The following is a 21429-nucleotide window of genomic DNA, read 5'->3' as shown; positions in this document are numbered from 1 at the left end:
TTTATTGAAATTTAACATTTTTGCAAATTTACAAAAATAAACAAAACTCTCAAATACAAACATTGATGTACAATTAAATCATATATACAATAGTCATAATTTAACAAAGAAAAGAGAAAGAAAGAAAACAAAAAAAGAAAAAAAAAGAAAGAAAAAAAAACTCAACTTTCTACTAATCTAACCTATAACTAACCAGAGTGTATACCTAAGTCTCTTACATGCTCGGAATGTATAAACATCAAATATAATAAAACCCGTATTCGCGCAGGATTCCTCTCCCAAGGGGCCCCGGAGCAGCCCGGTCTGAAATCTTCACTAAATAAAAGCCCTTGTTAGGATAGCCCGAAATATCTGCATTTATATAATTCAAAAAGGGCTGCCATATTTTATAAAATAATTCAGTTTTTCGGTGCACCATATTTGTGAGGAAGTCAAGGGGGATATATTCCATAATTAATCTGTGCCAATTTGAAAGTCCAGGGGGGCCCTCCGCCACCCAGTTCACCAAAATATTTTTCCTTGCACAGAAAGAGAGAATAGAAAATAGTCTCTTCCCATGCATATCCAGAGATGAGAGGTTCGAAAAGCCCAAAAGGAGAGATACAGGGTCCACCCTAATTTCCGTTCCTAAAATTTCTGTCAGGGTATTTGCCACTTTAGTCCAGTATCTGCCACTTTAGTCCAGTATCTGCGGATTTTCTGACAAGTCCACAGACAATGTACAAGAGTACCCACCTCTATTTTGCATTTGGGACACATTGGAGATGCTCCTGCCTTAAATTTTGCCAGTCGAGCCGGAACTATATGGGCCCTATGAAGTATCTTTAGTTGGATAGCCTGAGTTCTGTTACAGATAGCAATTCTTCTAGCATTTTCCCAAATGTCATTCCACATATCCTCAGAGATTTCTAGCCCCAAGTCCTGCTCCCATGTTTTAAGCAGGTCATCCATGTCTCCTGAGACTCCATCATGTAGCAAATGGTATATAGTACTAACGGAGGATGCCCCCGCTGGTCGTAAGACATTACATTCTCTGTCTGATTTATAAAGACTATCTATTAATGTAGTCTTCCTCTGTATATAATCTTGAACTTGGAAGTATCGAAAGAGATCCCCATTAGGTATTCCGAATTTCAGACGCAGCTGCTCAAAGGACATCAGGATCCCATCTTTAAATAGGTCCCCTAAGCATGAGATGCCCCTGGATCTCCAGAGTTTAAAGGTGGCATCTGTAATCCCCGGTTGGAATCCCCATGCGCCTACTATTGGTGCATGGGGGGATGTTTTATGTGAGTTACCCTCATTTTGCCGCATTATATTCCAGGCCTTAATTGTGTTTAATATTATGGGATTTTTACAGTGGTCTGTAATGATTTTCCTCTTATCTGAAAATAAAAGGTTAATAAGTGGGTATTTTACTTGGGAGGCTTCGATATCCAGCCAAATTGATTTTTTTTTTAGATTAGATTTACAGTGTGGAAACAGGCCCTTCGGCCCAACAAGTCCACACCGACCCGCTGAAGCGTAACCCACCCATACCCCTACATTTACCCCTTACCTAACACTATGGGCAATTTAGCATGGCCAATTCACCTGACCCGCACATCTTTGGACTGTGGGAGGAAACCGGAGCACCCGGAGGAAACCCACGCTGACACGGGGAGAACGTGCAAACTCCACACAGTCAGTCGCCTGAGTCGGGAATTGAACCCGGGTCTCAGGCGCTGTGAGGCAGCAGTGCTAACCACTGTGCCACCGTGCCGCCCACAATTGTGGATCAGATGAAACCCAATCAGCTATGTAACTTAGTAGGGAGCTTAACTGATATTTCCTAAAGTCTGGGAAGTCCAGTCCTCCCCTTGCCTGTGGAAGCTGTAGCTTCTTCAGCTTAATAAGGGGCCGTCTGTGGTTCCAAATAAAGGAGCCCAACCAGCCATATAATTTACGTAGGGCTAGCCTTGGCAGCATCAGCGGGAGCATTCTCATAGGATATAAGAGACAGGGCAGAACATTCATTTTAATTAATGCTATTCTCCCTAGCCAGGAAATCGGAAGGTCTCTCCATCGCTGGAGGTCCTGCCTTATCCTTTCCATTAATTGTACAAAATTAGCCCTATACAGCTGATCAAATACTGGCGTGATAAAAATACCTAAATATAAGAAGCCCTCCAGGGACCAACGGAAGGGAAAAGGGGATCCGTCCATTAAGTGGGGTATCATAGCCAGACCACCCATTGGCATGGCTTCCGATTTTGAAAAATTAATTTTATAGCCTGAGAATGCACTAAATGTATTAATAACTTGAATTAGACGAGGCACTGACATTAAAGGATTACTGAGGAATAAGAGAACGTCATCTGCATAGAGGGTAATTTTGTGTTTACCTGTACCAATCCTCGGGGCCGTTATATTAGGATCAGTCCGGATGGCTTCTGCTAATGGTTCGATTATCAGTGTAAACAACAATGGTGAGAGAGGACATCCTTGACGGCAGCCCCTACCCACACTGAAGCCATCCGATCTTAACCCATTAGTAATAACAGCTGCTTTGGGGTCATTATACAATGTTGAAACCCATTTGGTAAACACCTGTCCAACGCCAAACCTTTCCAATGTGTAAAATAAATATGACCATTCAACCCTATCAAATGCCTTTTCCGCATCCAATGAAATTACTACTCCTGGTATCTTTCCCTGATGACAGGCTTGGATCATATTCAAGACCCTTCTGATATTATTGGATGATCTGCGGCCCTTAATAAATCCCGTCTGGTCCTCCTTTATAATATATGGCAGTACCCTTTCTAGTCTTAGTGCTAACATTTTTGAGAGAATTTTAAAGTCTACATTTAGTAAGGATATTGGTCTGTAAGATGCACAATCTTCTGGGTCTTTTCCTTTTTTGAGGATAAGAGAAATATTTGCTTCTTTCAGCGAGGGCGGGAGACAGACCTGACTATGCGCAAAATTATACATATCCATAAGTGGGTCAACCAATATTCCTGTAAATTCTTTATAGAATTCAGCTTGAAAACCATCCGGGCCCGGTGCTTTTCCGCTCTGAAGTTGCCTAATTGCCTCAAGTATTTCTTGGACTGTTAAAGGGGTATTTAGGGCCGACACCTGTTCCGGAGTCAGGCCCGGGAAGGTCAAATTTTATAAAAATGACTGCATCCTCCTAATCCTATCTTCACAATCCTGCGATCTATATAGTTCAGAATAAAATTCTTTAAAGGTCGCATTGATCTTTTTATGATCATGAGTCAGGGTACCTGTACTTTCCTTGATGGTCGGAATAGTTTGAGGGGCTTTCTTTTTCTTTGCAAGAAATGCTAAGTATCTACCCGGCTTGTCGCCATATTCATATAATCTTTGTTTCGCAAATAATATTTCCCTTTTAGCCGTTTGAGTAAGCGCGGTGTTTAAAGCTGTCCTAAGAGCTGTAATCCTCTGCAATTTTGTGATAGAAGGTCTATCAGCGTATGCTGTTTCGGCTGCTTTTAGGCGAGCTTCGAGCAGACACTGTTGCTCTCCCTTCATTTTCCTCTGGGTCGCTGAATAGGAGATGATCAAACCTCGTGCATAAGCTTTGATGGTCTCCCACATCATTGACGGATTGCTAGCCGTACCAGTATTAATTTCTAAAAAAGTTTTAAGTTCTTGGGAGAAGTACTTTAAAAATTTGCTATCTTTTATCAGGAAGGGGTCCATACGCCAATGCCGAGCAGATGTCCCATTGTTCTGTACCTTAGTTTCCATGTATACAGCGGCAAAAAAGCGACCTTAAATGTTGCAGCGTGTTTGGAAGTGCATTTTAAAAGTGTTATTGTCCGAATCTATCAAATGTATTATTGGTATGAATGTTGAAACTCTTAAATTTCCTGTTTGCCGACAGTCTTGAATTGCAGCAGATTGTTAGTGGCATTGGTCATAAAGAGTGTGCCTGAGCTCATCTGGGCTCTGAGCTAAGAAATGCACAGAGGGAAAACAAATTAACCTTGAGTTACTATTGCAGTGATCTAAGTACTTTATAAGCATTGAAATAGGTGTGAAGTATTGCAATGTTGGAGAATACATTGGAAAGGTGCAGAGCAGATTTACTGGAAGTGTTTCAGGGATGAAGAACTTCAGTAATATGGAGCAACTAGTGAACTTGAGGTTGTTTCCCTTAAGTGTAGGAAAGGAAGTTAGGTAAAGTTTGAGAATTTTGGGAGGAAATTATTTGCACTGCCGTAAAGGTCAGTAACTGAAGGAAAGATGTATAAAGAACTGGAGAGGCTATTAGAGTTTATTTTTATGCAGTGTTAAGGTGATCTGGAATGCACGGCTGAAAATCCAATGGAAGCAGCTTAATTTATCACACTCAAAAGAGAATTGAATAAATACTTGAAAAGGAAATGTTTTCCAGCCAGTTGGAGAGGCCATTAAATACAGAGCATCTTAACTCGTATCACTTAATTCTCTGAGCCTTATTCTGTTTTTATTCTGCCTAAGGATCACTGTTGTTAATGACAAAAACTCATTTTAAAGTGCATTGTAATAAATGCGGACCATTTATTTGTGTTTTACAGATTTCTTGTAGTTCCACCACTTTATTTTAGGTAATCAAAGTGAAGAGTTTGAGAGTTTATTTCTAAGCACCAATTTTCTCTTAAACGTTATTTTTGCTGTTTTAATATGTGAATCTCCCATCACAAACCAAGAGTATGGTCAAGTTAATTGAAAGGGTCAGACTATTGTACGGTCTCTATTCTGACATAAGAATGACAGAGAGATTGCCAGTACATGTTTGATCTAAAATTAGGGATTAGAAGTAAAGTGGGAATTTTTATAGCTTGTTGCATTCATGAACACTAGGCTGCTGTTTCTTTGACTTGTGTTCTAAAGGTATGAAATGATATTCACTTCCAACTTCAAATCCAGACTTATTTCATAGCCATTGTACAAATTGGTTGTAATAAGTTATTACTGTTCATTCAGTTAATCAAAAATTGCTCTGTGTAACATTGACTGTGTCATGTCCAATCAAATTTTTATTTCAATATGAAACCAGTTAAGTTTGAGAATTCAAAATAAACAAAAACAGCTATGGCTAGCAAAACTCCGTAGAGACAAAACAGAGTTAATGTTTCAAGTCCTGTGACTCTTCTGAAAAATGTCTCCAGACCTGAGTTTCTTCAACAATTTCTGTTTTAATTTGCCTCAAATGTCCAATATCTGCAGTTCTTTGTTTTACTTCAAGTTTGAGAAATAGTTAGTAAGTCTTTGAGCCAGTTATCCTTTTGCATCCTTAATTTATGTTCTGTGCAGCAGATTAAATTGAATGATCTACAAAGACAAAGGGAAGTGTCCATCAGCAAAAGACAAATCTGTAGGATATAGTTATTTTAAGTGTTTTCTGTATTTTCTATAGTATGCCACACAGTAATGGTGACTATTTTTCTCTCTCAGCGACTAGATGGATCTATTAAGGGCGAGTTAAGGAAGCAAGCACTGGACCATTTCAATGCAGAAGGATCAGATGTAAGATATAATGTGTGTGTGTGTGTGTGAGAGAGTGAGTGAGAGAGAGAATGCATGGGATAGTAAGAAGTAAACATTGAGTAAGAAATAAAGAGAATGCCTGTGCTTGAATCCCAGGGCAAGAGTCTGTCCATTTTGTTCAGTTGAGAATTACATGATCATGTCCAGGCTGTTTGAGAGATAAACGTTACACATTGAATCAATGCAGTTTTTTTTTTACAAGACAATTGGACTTGCACAACTTTATTGAGAGGCAAACCCATGACTCAGTTAATCCTCCATTCGCTACCGATGGTGAACAGAAAGAAATAATTATTCAAAGGAAAGCGATAAATGGATGAAGGTGAAGGAGAAGAGGATAGGTCACGGGGGCGCTGATGGACGGGTCCGGAGGGCGGTGCTGAGTTGGATGCTTGGGACTGGGATAATGTGGGAGGCGGGGAAATGAAGAAACTGTTGAAATCCACATTGCAAACACAGGATCAGGGTCCCAAGGCGGATATGAGACGTTCCTCCTCCAGGCGTCAGTGATTAGGGTTTGGTGTGGAGGAGACCCAGGACCTACATGTCCTTGACATAGTGGGAGGGGGTGTTGAAGTGTTCAGTCACGGGGCGGTATGGTTGGTGGGTGTGGGTGTCCCAAAGATGTTCTCTGAAACGATCCACAAGAAGGCATCCTGTCTCCCCGATGTAGAGGAGACACATTGGGTGCAATAGATAGAGTAGGTGACGTTGGGAGAGGTGTAGGTGACGTTGGGAGAGGTGTAGGTGAATTTCTAATGGATGTGGACGGAAGTGAGGGGAGTGATGTGGGTGCAGGTTTTGCATTTCCTGCGGTGGCAGAGAAAGCTACAGGAGTGGGGTGTAGGCTGGTGGGGGGTGTGGACCTGACAAGGGGGTCGCAGAGGGAATGGTCTTTTGTGAATGCTGATAGGGATGGGGAGGGAAATATATATCTGGTGGTGGGATCCGTTTGGAGGTGGCGGAGAATGATTTGATGCATGTGGAGTTTAGTGGGCTGGAAGGTGAGGACTGGGGGGGGGGTTCTGTCCTTGTTGCATTGGGAGGGGTGGGGTTCAAGGGCAGCGGTGCGTGAAGTGGAGGAGATGCGCTGGAGGGCATTGTCAACCACGTGGGAAGGGAAAAGGCGATCTTAGAAGAAGGAGGCCATCTGGGACATTTTGAAGTGGAATTGGTCATCCCGGGAACAGATGTGGCGGAGCAATTGGGAATAAGGGATGGCGTTTTTACAGGAGGTAGGGTGGGAAAAGTTGTAGAGTAGGTAGCTGTGAGAGTTGGTGGGCTTGTATATATCTGTAGTTAGTTGGTTACCAGAGACAGTGATGGAGAGGTCCAGGAAGGGGAGGGAGGTTGCCGAGATGGTCCAGGTGAATTTGAGGTTGGGGTGGATGTATTGGTTGAAGTTGATGAACTGTTCAACCTCCTTGTGGGAGCGCGAGGCAGCACCAATACAGTCATTGATAAAGCAGAGGAACCGGTGGGGGGGTGGGGTGCACATATCTGGCAAACAGGCAGGCATAGCTGGGTTCCATGCGGGTCCCCTTTGGTTTGGAGGAAGTGGGAGGATTGGAAGGAGAAGTTGTTGACCACCTCCACTGCCAAACGATGACCATCTGACGCCTGGAGGAGGAATGCCTCATATTCCACCTTGGGATCCTGCAACCACATGGGATAAATGTGGATTTCAAAAGCTTCCTCATTTCCCCTCCCCTCACACGATCCCAGTCCCAAGCCTCCAACTCGGTACTGCTCTCTGGACTGTCCATCACTGGCCCCCTCTGACCTATCACCTTCTCCCTCACCTTCATCCACCTGTCGCTTTCCCAGCTACCTCCCCCAACCTCGTCCCCCTCCCATTTATCTCTCAGCCCCTACCCACAAGCCTCGTTCCTAATGAAGGGCTTATTGCCGAAACGCCGATTCACCTGATCCTGGGATGCTTCCTGACCTGCTGTGCTTTTCCAGCACCACACTGTTAACACTGATCTCCAGCATCTGCAGTCCTCATTTTCTCCATGTAAAAGCAATCCCACATACCTCCACAAAGATCCATCCAAATTGTTTAAAGGGCAGTTTCTAGCAAATAGCAGGATACTGAAAAATCCACTTCTAATATAGTGGCAGAAGAAATAAGGCAGGAAAGAATTCTATCTTAATGTTGGTTTGCCCATCAAGACTGTGCTAACTCTTTGAGAGAGGTATCTAATTAATTCTACCTGCTTTCCCTTTCTCTATTACCAAATTTTCTCCCTCCAGTTTTATTCAGTACCATTTGAAAAGCTTATTGAATCTGCTGCCACCACTCTCTTCAGGAAAGTGCACTCAAAATCCTCAAATTGCTTCAGTAAATAAATTTCTTTGTTTATACCTTTAATTTATTTCCTAGTTACCTTAAATTTGTTACTTTTCATCATTGGCCCATCTCAATTGGATAAGTCTTTCCAAGCTATTCCATTAAACCACTCAGCTAAATCTCTCCTTAACATTTCTACGCTGAGAACATTGCAAGTTTTTCTAATCTTTCAATGTAACGGAAGTCTTTCATTCTTGATATCATTCGAGTAAATTTCCCCTGCATTATCTTAACAAAGTGTATTACCAGAAGTGGACTGTAGTTGACACCTGAGACCTAACCACTAATTTACATTGTTTATAAATGTGAATATTCTGTTCCTATATAAAGTAAATACATGCACCCCAGTCATTCCAATATCCTGAAACTTCCTTCAGTGAGACCTTCCTAACCATCTTCCAAGTGATTATCACACATCCTGTACCTATTTGATCAAGCTTAATGAAATAATCAGAACTAACTTGATATTTTTGTAACCCACAAGAATCAAACACACGCTTTTCATAAACAGTCTTGTCAGAGCAGGTATTGAATTGGGTACTTGTTGTGTCTGTATAAAACAATCCCAGATAAATCACTTGCAAGTTGCTGATGTTACTTTTTTATGGAATGACAGTTCTATTCAACAACTTCCATACATCTGAGAGATGGATGGTGAGAGCTTATTTGGATACGTTCATAAGAACTATTAAAGTAAACGTAATTGATTCTTTAATTATGTTTCAATATTGCAGAATTCTGCAGAAATAGTATTTGTCAATTTGCGTGTTATTTCCACATTGTATATAAACATTTGTTGAAATGTTGAGAGAGTGCACAATCAAATGTCTAACCAATTGTTCAAACTGGAGAAGAAAATGTATGAATATTCATTTTCCCTTTTTATTACTGGGAAATTGTGTTTGTGAGCTGTTGTGAAGAATCTGCTTTTGGGATTTGTCTCCTTTTGACCACAGGATTTCTGCTTTCTGCTATCAACCAGAGCAGGAGGGTTGGGTATAAACCTGGCATCCGCAGATACTGTAGTTATTTTCGATTCAGACTGGAATCCACAGAATGATTTACAGGCACAAGCAAGAGCTCACAGAATTGGTCAGAAAAAGCAGGTAATTAAATTTCTTTTCTGTTGGTCACACTATAGTAGAATTTAATTTTTAACCATGCTGAATGTAATTTTAACTTTTAACATTCTTCACAAAGATTGACTTTACACTTTCTCTAATTTTAAAAAGGCTTACTCCAAGTTCAGAGCAGTTTTATCAAAGATGCAATATTTTCTGAGACTTGAGTGGTATACCTGAAAGAATCTTGCTCACCAACATCCTTGTAAATATAAAAGTTTGATTTTAAAATTAATCTGTGAGGATATAATGTACATAATACATCTTTTCAGGTTAATATATATCGGCTAGTTACAAAGGGAACAGTAGAAGAAGAAATCATTGAAAGAGCAAAGAAAAAGATGGTGCTGGATCACCTTGTTATACAACGAATGGATACAACAGGGAAAACTGTGCTACATACTGGCTCCAATCCTACAAAGTAGGTAGCTACATTTTCCTGTGAAGTATCATTTATAGTCCAAGAACAATTAGCTAAAAGAAGTCATTTATTATTTGACAACTCCATGAGTATCTTGCCTTTGATTCTTTGCTGTTAATACCTCTGCTTTAACAGTTCACCTGAGAAAAGAAGGGATTTTCCATTCTGACAATTTCTTGAAGCCCAATTGTAGTGTGTAATATTTCTTGACTCAAGTTGCTTTTATTCTTTTCAACTTTGTTACTGATGTATAATATGTACTGTCGCCCTGAACCTACTTCTCCTAATATTTTAGAAACCCTTTCATTATTTTTATTTTTGATTTTGGAAAATAAATACTTGAGTTTAACACAACATAAATGTTTAAACCACGCAGAAGCCGAAAGTAATGTCAAATGAAAATTTAGTCTTCTCTGAGTAGCTTGCCTTTTATTAATAGAGGGATCGAGTTCCAGAACCATGAGGTTATGCTGCAGCTGTACAAAACTCTGGTGCGGCCACACTTGGAGTATTATGTATATTCTGGTCACCGCATTATAAGAAGGATGTGGAAGCTTTGGAAAGGGTGCAGAGGAGATTTACTTGGATGTTGCCTGGTATGGAGGGAAGGTCTTACGAGGAAAGGCTGAGGGACTTGAGGCTGTTTTCGTCAGAGAGAAGAAGGTTGAGAGGTGACTTAATCAAGACATACAAGATAATCAGAGGGTTAGATAGGGTGGATAGGGAGAGCTTTTTTTCAAGTATGGTGACGGCGAGCATGAGGGGGCATAGCTTTAAATTGAGGGGTGATAGATATAGGACAGATGTCAGAAGTAGTTTCTTTACTCAGAGAGTAGTAAGGGTAAGGAATGCTTTGCAACGGTAGTAGATTTGTCAACTTTAAGTAATTTTAAGTTGTCATTGAACAAGCATATGGACGTACATGGAATAGTGTAGGGTAGATGGGCTTCAGATTGGTATGATAGGTCGACGCAACAGCAAGGCCGAAGGGCTGTACTGTTCTATATTCTTACATGGCAGTGTGGTAAGTGAAGAAGTAATAAAGAGGATTGCTAAGGGCAGTGCATTAGACACGACCTGTATGGACTTCAGTATGGTGTTTGACAAAGTTCCCCATGGGAGACTGGTTAGCAAGGTTAGATCTCACGGAATACAGGGAGAACTAGCCACTTGGATACAGAACTGGCTCAAAGGTAGAAGACAGAGGGTGGTGGTGCAGGGTTGTTTTTCAGACTGGAGGCCTGTGATCAGTGGAGTGCCACAAGGATCAGTGCTGGGTCCACTACTTTTCATCATTTATAGAAATAATTTGGATGCGAGCAGAAGAGGTACAGTTAGTAAGTTTGCAGATGACACCAAAATTGTAGGTGCAGTGGACAGCGAAGAAGGTTACCTCAGATTTCAATGGAATCTTGATCAGATGGGCCAATGGGCTGAGAAATGGCAGATGGCAGTTTAATTTAGATAAATGCGAGGTGCTGCATTTTGGGAACACAAATCTTAGCAGGACTTATACACTTAATGGTAAGGTCCTAGGGAGTCTTGCTGAACAAAGAGACCTTGGAGTGCAAGTGCATGTTTCCTTGAAAGTAGAATCGCAGGCAAATAGGATAGTGAAGAAGGTGTTTGGTATGCTTTCCTTTATTGGTCAGAGTACTAAGTACAGGAGTTGCGAGGTCATGTTGCAACTGTACAGGACATTGGTTAGGCCACTTTTAGAATATTGCGTGCAGTTCTGGTCTCCTTCCTATCGGAAAGATGTTGTGAAACTTGAACGGGTTCAGAAAAGATTTACAAAGATGTTCCCAGGGTTGGAGGATTTGAACTACAGGGAGAGGCTGAACAGGCTGGAACTGTTTTCCCTGGAGCATCGGAGGCTGAGGGGTGACCTTATAGATGTTTATAGAATCACGAGGAGCATGGATAGGATAAATAGACTGTCTCTTCCCTGGGGTGGGGGAGTCCATATCTAGAGGACGTAGGTTTAAGGTGAGAAGGGAACGATATAAAAGAGACCTAAGGGGCAACATTTTCACACAGAGGGTGGTGCGTGTATGGAATGAGCTGCCAGAGGAAGTGATGGAGGCTGGTACAGTTGCAACATTTAAAAGGCGTCTGATGGGTATATGAATAGGAAGGGTTTGGAGGGAATATGGGCTGGGTGCTGGCAGGTGGGACTAGATTGGGTTGGGATGTCTGGTCGGCATGGAGAGGTTGGACCGATGGGTCTGTTTCTGTGCTGTACGTCTCTATGACTCTAAGTCACTGGAGCAGTAATTCAATGATTCTATCATCATGCTAATTGATGGAGTAAAAAAATGATGATCAAAAAACTATTGTCATAAGAACCATCAAGCTTTCCTTGGGGAAGGACATTTGACGTCCTTGCATCCTCTGGGTTAATTGTGACTCAACAGCAGTATCACAAGAGTGTCCACCATACAGTCTTTCTGGGGATGAAGTCCTGCCTTCACATTGATAATACCCTCTGTTGTGTTGTGTTGTGTTGTGTGGCAATATTAGAGTGCTAATTGCAATAGGATTTGAACAGATCTAGCAACTTGAGACTGGGCATTCGTGAGGCATTGTGAGTCAAAAAACAAAAGAATCATACTCCAACTCAATCTAAAACCTCATGGCCTGACATATCCCCCTGTCAATCATTACCGTGGAACCAATGAATCAACCCTGGTTCAGTGAAAAGTGCAGGCAGGCATGCCACGAGCAGTATTACACATTCCTAAAAATGAAATCAACCTGGTAAAGTTAATAAACAGGACTACTTGTGTGTTGAACAGCATGAGCGAAGCAAGCTCAACCACATCCAGCCATACTTAACTTCAGTAAGGCCTTTGATAATGTTCCACATGGTAGGCTGTTGGAGAAAATGCAGGGGCACGGGATTAAGGGTGATTTAACAGTTTTGATTAGAAACTGGCTTTCTGTAAGAAGACAGCGCATGGTGGTTGATAGAAAATATTCAGCCTGGAGTCTGGTTACTAGTGGTATTTCACAAGGATCTTTATGGGACCACTGCTGTTTGTCATTTTTATAAATGACTTGGACGCAGGCATAGGTGGATGGGTTAGTAAGTTTGTAGATGACACTAAAGTCGGTGGAATAGTGGACAGTGTGGAAGAATGTTGCAGAGGGACTTGGATAAACTGCAGAATTGGGCTGAGAGGTGACAAATGGAGTTCAATGCAGATAAATGTGAGGTGATTCACTTTGGGAAGAATCACAGGAAGACAGAATACTGGATCAGTTGAAAGATTCTTGGTAATGTGGGTGTGCAAAGGGATCTTGGAGACCATGTACATCGATCCCTGAAAGTTGCCACCCAGGTTGATAGTGCTGTTAAGAAGGCATATGGTATTTATTGGTAGAGGGATTGAGTTCGGGAGCCGTAATGTCACGATGCAACTGTACAAAACGCTAGTGCGTCCTCACTTGGTATATTGTGTACAGTTCTGCTCACCCCATTATAGGAAGGATGTGGAAATATTGGAAAAGGTGCAGAGGAGATTTACCAGGATGTTGCCTGGTTTGGATGGAAGATCTTCTGAGGAAAGTCTGAGAGACTTGGGTCTGTTCTCATTGGAAAGAAATCTTAGAGGGGATTTGATAGAGACATATAAGATGATCAGAGGATTAGATAGGGTAGACAGTGAAAATCTTTTTTCCTAGAATGATGTCAGCTTGTATGAGGGAGCAAAGTTTACATATTGAGGGGTGATAAGAAGGATGTCAGAGGCAGGTTCTTTACAGAGAGCAGTAAGGGTGTGGAATGCCCTGCCTGCCAATGTAGTTAACTCAGCCACATTAGTGAGATTTAAACAATCCTTGAATAAGCACATGGATGGCGATGGGATAGTGTAGGGGGATGGGCTTAGATTAGTTCAAATGTCAGTGCAACATCGAGGGCCGAATGGCCTGTTCTGTGCTATATTGTTCTATGAATGCTGGTGTGCAGTTTAACAAATTACTGGAGGCTTCACAAATAGCCCATCCTCAATGATGGAAGAGCCGAGCATGTCTGTGCAAACAATAAGGCTGAAACGTTCACAATAATCTTTAATTGAGAGTGTGGTGCCAGAAAAGCACAGCAGGTCAGGCAACATCTGAGGAGCAGGAGAATCGATTTTCCTGCTTCTCGGATGCTGCCTGACCCGCTGTGCTTTTCCAGCACCACATACTCGACTCATTTCTCTAGCATCTGCACTCCTCACTTTCTCCACAATAATCTTTAGCTGTTAACGCTGAGTGGATGATCTGTCTTGGTCTCCTGCAGTGGTTCCCAGTAAAACAGATACCAGTCTTCAGCCAATTCAGTTTACTTTACATGATAACAAGAAACAGATGGAGGCATTAGGTACTGCAGCAGTTCACAAAGGCAACTCACCACCATTTTAAGGGCATCCTAGGCTGTCCTATGTGGGGAAACATACTTTCAGCATTAACCCTGTCAAGCCCCTTTAGAATTCTATATGTAGCAGCCCGTAAGAAGACAGTTATCATTTGTTGCTTGATGGATTGTGAATGTTACTGACAAACTCCGCATTTATTGCTTGGCCCTCAAAGCATCTGACTAGATGGGTGTGAGCTATTATCTTGAATCACCACTGTTTATATGGTGAAAGTGCTTCTACTGTGCTGTTAGGAAGGGAGTTTTGTGTTGATGAGGAGCAGTGATATATATGGAAATGTAGAAAATAGGAGGTGAGGCCATTATGTCTATTGAGCCATCTCTGTCACTCAAAACGATCATAGCTGATCCTCTATCTCACCACCAGACTCCCACTGTTCCCTTACCCTTGACTCCTTTAAACTCTGCCAATCTATTTTCTTTTTCTTAATGTATTTAACGATTTTGCCTCCATATCTTCCTATGATAGGGAATTCCACAGGCTCACCACCCTCTGAGTCAATACATTTTTCCTCATCTCTGTGGGAAATGGCCTATTGCATATCATGAGACGATGACCCCTTCAAGACACCCCCTCCAGCCCCACTCTGAGCAGCAGCAGCATCACTGCATTTGTTTTGTCCAGCCCTGCCAGAGTTTTGTACATTTAAACGAGGTCCCCTTCCATTTTTCTAAACTCCAGTGCATACAGGCCCAGTTGACCTGCACTTTCCTCATACATCAAAATTGGTCTGTTGAGCATCCAGCATTTTCTCAAAGGCAAGATGTTATGTTAGCTGGCCTATAATTTCCTGTTTTGTATCTCCTGCTTTGGATGGGAGCATTACGTTTGCGATTTTCCATTCTGCTGGGACCTTTTGTGAGTCTAGGAACCTTTGCAAGATTACAATCAATGCATCAGTATTTCCATAATCATTCCTAGGATGCAGGCCATCCAGTCTAGTGACTTGTCAGCCTTTGGTTGCATTAGTTTTTCTCTCTCTCCTCCTCATTTTTGCCTTTTGATTTTCTACTATTCTTGTGATGTTTCCATTGTCTTCTACTCTAAGGACGTGTACAAAATAATTGTTCAGAGTCTCTCCCATTTCCTTGTTTCACATTATTAATTATCTAATATTTAGATTTCTCTCTCTGGTCAAGAAAATAACAGTGTGTGGAAAGCCTGCTCTCAAGCATGGTAGCACAGGAAGATAATTGCCAAACTGCAGGCTACTCCAGCACTGCTTATTTTTTCACACCTTAACAAAGAAAACCTAGGTTTCAAAGATCCTTGTTTGAAAATTTAATATTCTATTTAAAGTTTCCCTTTAAAGTTTAACCAACTCAGAACGCTATAGAGCATCTGTTAAATGGATTACATTTCAAAGCTGCTGATGACAGTCTCAACATTGTCACTAGGATTTCAGAGAGCACTAATGGGTGTGTAAAATCTTTGTACTGTACCAACTGGACTATGGGAAGCATCTAACCTTTATAAAAATCTTTCAAGTACATAAAATTATAGTCAAGCTTTATGACTCTCTCTGGGAGGCAATGTTGAGAGCAATTTTATGACTTAGCAGTACCATACAAAAGTAAAATGCATTCCAAGCTGGTGTCTGAAACTGCAGCTACTATTATAATACACTAATAAAAACAAAACCCAGTGATTTTAACACATTTGATTCTACAATGCTTCCCTGTCACTGTAGCACGGATAGTAAAATGAGTTCTGACCAAACATCAATTAACTTTTGTGATAATTCAATACAATTCTGCAGAATTATATTTTCTTTGAAATATATTACAAATCACTACAAGCATAACTTATTATTAATATAACATGATTTTATCATGTTATTGGGGTGATAATTGAGACATGAATTTGTATCCCAGCACAATTGTTGGGGACTTGAAATTCAAATAATGGAATAAGTTAGAATAAAGCAGCTTTGTATCAGCAATAGCAGCCATGTGACTGCCAGATTGTCATAAAACCCAACTGGCTCACAAGTGCACCTTAGCAAAGGAAACCAGTTATTACGCTGTCTGACTCTGAGGTGCTTATATGTCGACAGGAATGTGTTTGGCTTTAATGCTGCTCTGTTGCTGGTTGACGCTTGAATTCTTCTGGAATTGCTGCTCTCCTATAGCCTATCAGTCAGGTCAGCATGGGATAAGGTCACTTTGTCACTTTCCCACAACTGATGAGCAACATCAGGAATCTTGTTTGAAGCTTCCTCTCCTTCAGCACGTGTAAATGAAGATGTAATTCCGCGTCAGCTGTTGAAAGTTGTACCTGTCTGCTGACTTTGTCACTAATTTAGGTTGGAAAACAATATCAGCAATTCTTGAAATTTGAAATGTTCAAATGGAAATAATATATATTCAGTCGCAAAAGTTTCAAAGCAACAAATCAAGTATGGACAAGCTTGCTAATTACTAACTGCAGTTACTCAGCTGATGTATTAGTGCTTCTCCACATTGGATATCATTTGGAATAACATTTAGAGTATCAAGAGTAAATAATGTCCTGTGCATGGCAACTTCAGCATGCAGTATTAACCAGGCTGGCCAAGGCCTGATAAGTAAATTGGTGGTGGCTGGGAAGAGAATAAACAATGGTGGAAAGAAACCTACTTGATTTTATCCTTGCAAATCTACTTAATGTATCTGACTGTGACAGCATTAGTAGGAGTAACTTACATTGTGGATGCAGAAATGCAGTTCTTCCTCTCCTCGTTCTCAAATTTATTACTTAATCATTGAACGTTTGTCCCATGTTCTTGTGCTGTCAGGTATCAGAAACAGAATTTCATTGCCAACCCAATCTAAATCTGTCATAATCTTGTACACACCTATCAAATCTCTGCCCCTCTGTTGTAAAGAGAACAGTCCACTTGATTGGCATCCTATCCACCATCATCCCCACCGGCCCAAAGAGACCAGCAGTGTGTACCACTTTCAAGTTGTGTTGCATTAACTTGCCAAAGTCCCCTAGGAATTGCAGAATCCCTACCATTTAGCCCACCTGGGACATTTAATATGCAGAAGGATAAGAGCAGCATAACATGGCAATACTATCACCTGCAAGTATCCCTCCAAGCTACACATCCTCCTGACTGGAAGCTATGATGCCTTTTTTTCACTCATTTGCTCAAAATCCTGGAATTCCTTTCCCAGGAATTAGTTGTGTGACAGTTCAAGAAGGCAGCTCACAATTTCCTTTTCAAATGCAGTTGAACGATGAATGCTGATCTTGTCAATAATTCCCATGTCCAAAGGACAAATACAATAAGAAAATCTCCACTGTAAATGGCTAATCAGAAATTTGAATCCGCTTTCATCTTTATAAATTCAGCAGAAAACTGAGAAGGATTCTTGTCTGAATGGGACTCAGCTGTGGAAGTTAGTGTTGTAGACTGCACCAGAATTTCAGTTCATTCCTAAATCTATCGAGAGTGCTTTTTGTGGGATCTGGGCAAGAATTCCCAATATTATTCGGTTTATCGCTTCTAATTTCAGTTCTACACCTTTTAATAAAGAAGAGCTGGCAGCTATCCTGAAGTTTGGAGCTGAGGAACTTTTTAAAGAACCCGAAGGAGAGGAACAAGAACCACAGGTAACTAAACAACAAGGAGTGACCTTTTATACGCTCATAATATTCCTCTGAGATTAAATGTTTTTAAACAAATTGCTGGAAATGCTCCTCCCTTCTGTCTGATATGTTTACTATTTTTCATTTCAGTGTATTGCAAATATCTTAGTTGATCTATTCAGGTTTTGTTACTAATCTTATCAATGTAGACTCTGATTTCTTAAGGTCATAAGGTGTTCAGAAGGTGTTTCCTAACATTTCAGTTATCCTTAAGCATTGAAGATGACTCTCAAAATATCATGGCTTAGGTTTTTTCCTAATAATAATTTAACTGGAACCTCTCTATGGTTCTTCCTATGTTGCACTCTTACAGAGTCACTGTTAAGCAGTCATTATGACCCAGATTCTCTGACTCGACCTTAATTTGCTAATGCACTGCAGGATGCTGAACTCCTGACCTGTGTGCTTCCACAGTTCTTATGTGAAATTTAAAGTTCCAGTTGCTGGCTTTATCCTCCTGACCGTGGGGTCAGATAGCCAGAAGCTTGGAGGATTGGATTGGGTGTGCTATATGTATCGTTGCTTTTGCATTGATTTACTGCAGAGCTTTCGTCACAGGCATAAGACCAACAAATCTGGCAAGTAAATCAGCTGGAGTGTCAGCCCACAGCATTAATGAGTTCCTTGACTGGTATTACAGACAGAGCTCATCCTCTCCTGCACCCCAGACCTTTGTACCCTCTCTCCCAACTCATCTTCCAGAAACTCTGAGTGGCATTCATTCATTCCATCTTCCTTACCTATCTTTCTCCACATGCAATGCATACCGCTTGAGAGCAGTAGTCCAGGGAAAATGTCCCACCTGACTACAACTCAAAAAGTGATGCCAAAATGGAAGAAACTGTAGGCCTGTACATTTCAAACTAAGCAACAGCTTTTGGAGATTGAAGTTAAGTAAAAATATGAGTTATTTTAGATTTTACAAGACAAAGTCTAGCTTTCTTGCCAAACTTCAAATCCAATTTAAAACATCCTTCTGAGGAAGGGTCACTGAACCCAAAACATTAATTCTGATTTCTCTTTACAGATGCTGCAAGATTTCTGAGTCTTTCCAGTAGTTTCTGTTTTTGTTTAAAACATCTTTATGCTATTCTTGCCGAGTATTTGCTCCTTAATGTTGCTGTAAAGGCACAAGAGGAAAACGGGTTTGAAATGTTTTAACACAGTTTAAAAGCTCACTGTAATAATTTTGGAAATCAGATGAATACATTATTAACAATACAGTTATATTTAAAAAGGTAAAATGTATTTGTAGGAAATGGATATTGATGAAATCCTTTGTCGTGCTGAAACTCGTGAGAATGAACCTGGGCCTACCACTGTGGGAGAAGAGCTGCTATCCCAATTCAAGGTACCAGAAAGTATTCAGTGTTGCATTCACTTGGATCTGCTAACCTGCATACAATACCCGGAGATTTAACAAGAACCTGTGTTTCTAGGCTATTGTTAACTTGTTAATTAGACTAATGGTATCACCAGTCTGAAAGTAAAGCAAGAATTGCAGTTGTTCTAGTTTGAAGGCCAAGTCAAACAGTATCTGAATCTTCGGGCAGCTACAATGCTGGGTCTGGGACCAAGATTGTAAGCACTCAAATTTTTGGTATGTTTCAGAATGAGCCTTGAAATTCCAAGGGTATGTGAGATGTAACTTACATTTGAAGTAAAGCTTTAATAAAAATGAGGAAGAGTTGTCATAAATGTCGTTATGTGAGGAATGGAAGAAGGTTTCGGGATTTTGCCAGTTTTTAGTTTGGGAGGCTGTAATTTTCTTAACATTAACTCATACACTGCCTTTGGCAGTCAGCCTTTTTAATGATTACAATAGCTTGCATAGATTAAAGGCCCCAATGCTAGAATACAGTTTGCCATGACACTAGTCTGTCAGCAGACTAAGTGAAAGTTATTTCTGGGGAAAAAAATGGTCAAGATGTTCTTTACAGAAATAGTCAGTTTTTGAATCGCTACCCTTGAGATCCTGCCCCTGTGTAGTATTGATATTGCTGTCCTAACAACACACACATAAAAATGTACATTCACGTTAGGGTAAACTGGTTAGTTTAATTTGTTACTGCCATTCTAAACATTGCGAGCTCTTAACATTGATTTTTTTTTTAAGTGCAGTATGTCATATGTAAGACTAACTGTTACCTATTCACAAATTTTAAAATCAGCCATTTAGGACCTTGGCACAGTCAGAAGTTCTCTCAATGTGCTCTCCAGTTGATCTCACTCTTGCTTATCTTTTTACTATCCTCTTTCTCTTCATATTGTCCACCTATTTAGAAACAATAGGGTTCACCAGATAACTGCATGTATGAGAATTAAGTATCTGGTTTCTTCAAGTACAATAGTAAGTCTGTAATCTGAAAGGATATGGAAGGTTAGTTGAATGTTTTATTTTTTGTGGATCCAGAAGTGCAGTGCCGTGAATTCGGGAAACATTGCCTGCGGTATTCTATTTTAGTCTTTTAAGAGAGGTGGGTACCTCTAACAGTGCAGTCATTTGTTGTCCATTCCTAATTGCCCTTGAACTGATTAGCTTGCTTCTCCATTTCAGAAGGCAATTATGAGTCAGCTACATATCTGAGAGTCTGGAAATGCCTGCAGGTCAGACCAGATAAAGGTGGCAAATTTCCTTCCCTAAAGTGTTTGTGAAGTTGCTTCTTGTTTTCTAGGTAATCATGCCCAATTGTTGGTGTCCTGCATCAACCAGCCTGCTATATCCAAAAGCTTAGCTCATAATTTGTAAAGGTTACAGCAAGAAAGCAGTGTGTAATAGTTTAAATTGTCTGTTTGTAGTGTAAGCGATTTAACCACCTACCTACTCAAACCTCCTATTTATATAACGAAAGGAGAGTGGGTAGCTCTGGATCCCAGCTCGGCTTTCATCCTATAGTCACCAACAGAAGAATTAGATGTCAGTTTAGTGGTACATTTGCCAATGCTGAAAGAGGTTTGAGCTTCAAGTATGCCTCTTGTTACATACGATGATGGTTAATTGCAAAAAATTTACTGCTGAATTTTATTCATAATTTTAACCATTCTTTTTCTAGTTTAGTTTTCAGTTTATAAATTAAGCCCAACAACATTTATTCCATGTGATACTGTAAAAATCATCCTGGAACTTCCTCCTCTTTCCCATTAGGTGGCAAACTTTTCCACGATGGACGATGACCTTGAGCCTCAGCGTAATATCAAGGACTGGGATGACATTATTCCAGAAGCACAACGGAGAAGAATGGAAGAGGAAGAACGACAGAAAGAACTTGAAGAGATCTACTTGCTTCCTCGAATGCGTAACTGTGCCAAACAGGTAAATGTTAAAGTACAAAGGGCTCAGGGCAAAGTGTGGGAAATCTCAGGAAGAGGAGAGAGCTCTGGAAGACTGGGAAACTGGCAGCAGTAGTTGTGAGATTTCCACTTTGTGATTCTGGTGCACATTATCTTGTTAAGATCTGCAATTGTTAGATTCAGAGTTAAAGCCAGAAAGAAGTAACCAATAATTGTATACTTGAAACTTTTCCTTGAGCTTGACTGGAACAGTTGGAAAGGGCTGGAAAATTAAAAGTAGCAAAGAATTGATAGGCTGGTGTCATGATTGGTGGCTGGTAATCGGCAATTCATCTCCAATGTGTTGAGGAGACTGCACTGTGAGAAGTGACGGAGGTAGAGACAGCAGGACAGCAGATAGGACATTCTGATCCTCCAGAATGGAATCAAATTGGGTATTCGTACAGGTCTGTGTTAGGACTTTGTTTTGGTTTATAACAGAAAGGTTTTCACTACATTAAACGCTGCAAGCTGAAACTTAACTGTACCGTGAAAGTGCACTGCTGCCATCCCCTGGCTAAAATTTGTATTGTAACACGTAAGAACATAAAAACAGGCACAAGGCATTCTGTTTATCAAATCATTTATGCCATTTCT

At 40.7% G+C, this 21429-nt stretch overlaps 1 protein-coding gene across 3 annotated transcripts in view; it reads left to right on the top strand.

Annotated features, from left to right (window-relative positions):
* The window catches only part of chd1 (chromodomain helicase DNA binding protein 1), a 196167-nt gene that overhangs the window by 135589 nt on the left and 39149 nt on the right, over positions 1-21429 (top strand). For all 3 annotated transcript variants that reach the window (XM_060836961.1, XM_060836967.1, XM_060836952.1), the window contains exons 18-23: positions 5452-5523; positions 8854-9003; positions 9291-9439; positions 17370-17466; positions 18758-18853; positions 20648-20815. In XM_060836961.1, the coding sequence (XP_060692944.1) occupies positions 5452-5523; positions 8854-9003; positions 9291-9439; positions 17370-17466; positions 18758-18853; positions 20648-20815 (732 nt within the window). The remainder of the gene's footprint in view (positions 1-5451; positions 5524-8853; positions 9004-9290; positions 9440-17369; positions 17467-18757; positions 18854-20647; positions 20816-21429) is intronic.

The sequence above is a fragment of the Hemiscyllium ocellatum genome, chromosome 2 (assembly GCF_020745735.1).
Source record: "Hemiscyllium ocellatum isolate sHemOce1 chromosome 2, sHemOce1.pat.X.cur, whole genome shotgun sequence".
Lineage (NCBI taxonomy): Eukaryota > Metazoa > Chordata > Chondrichthyes > Orectolobiformes > Hemiscylliidae > Hemiscyllium > Hemiscyllium ocellatum.
This window is presented reverse-complemented; position numbering and strand designations above follow the sequence as displayed.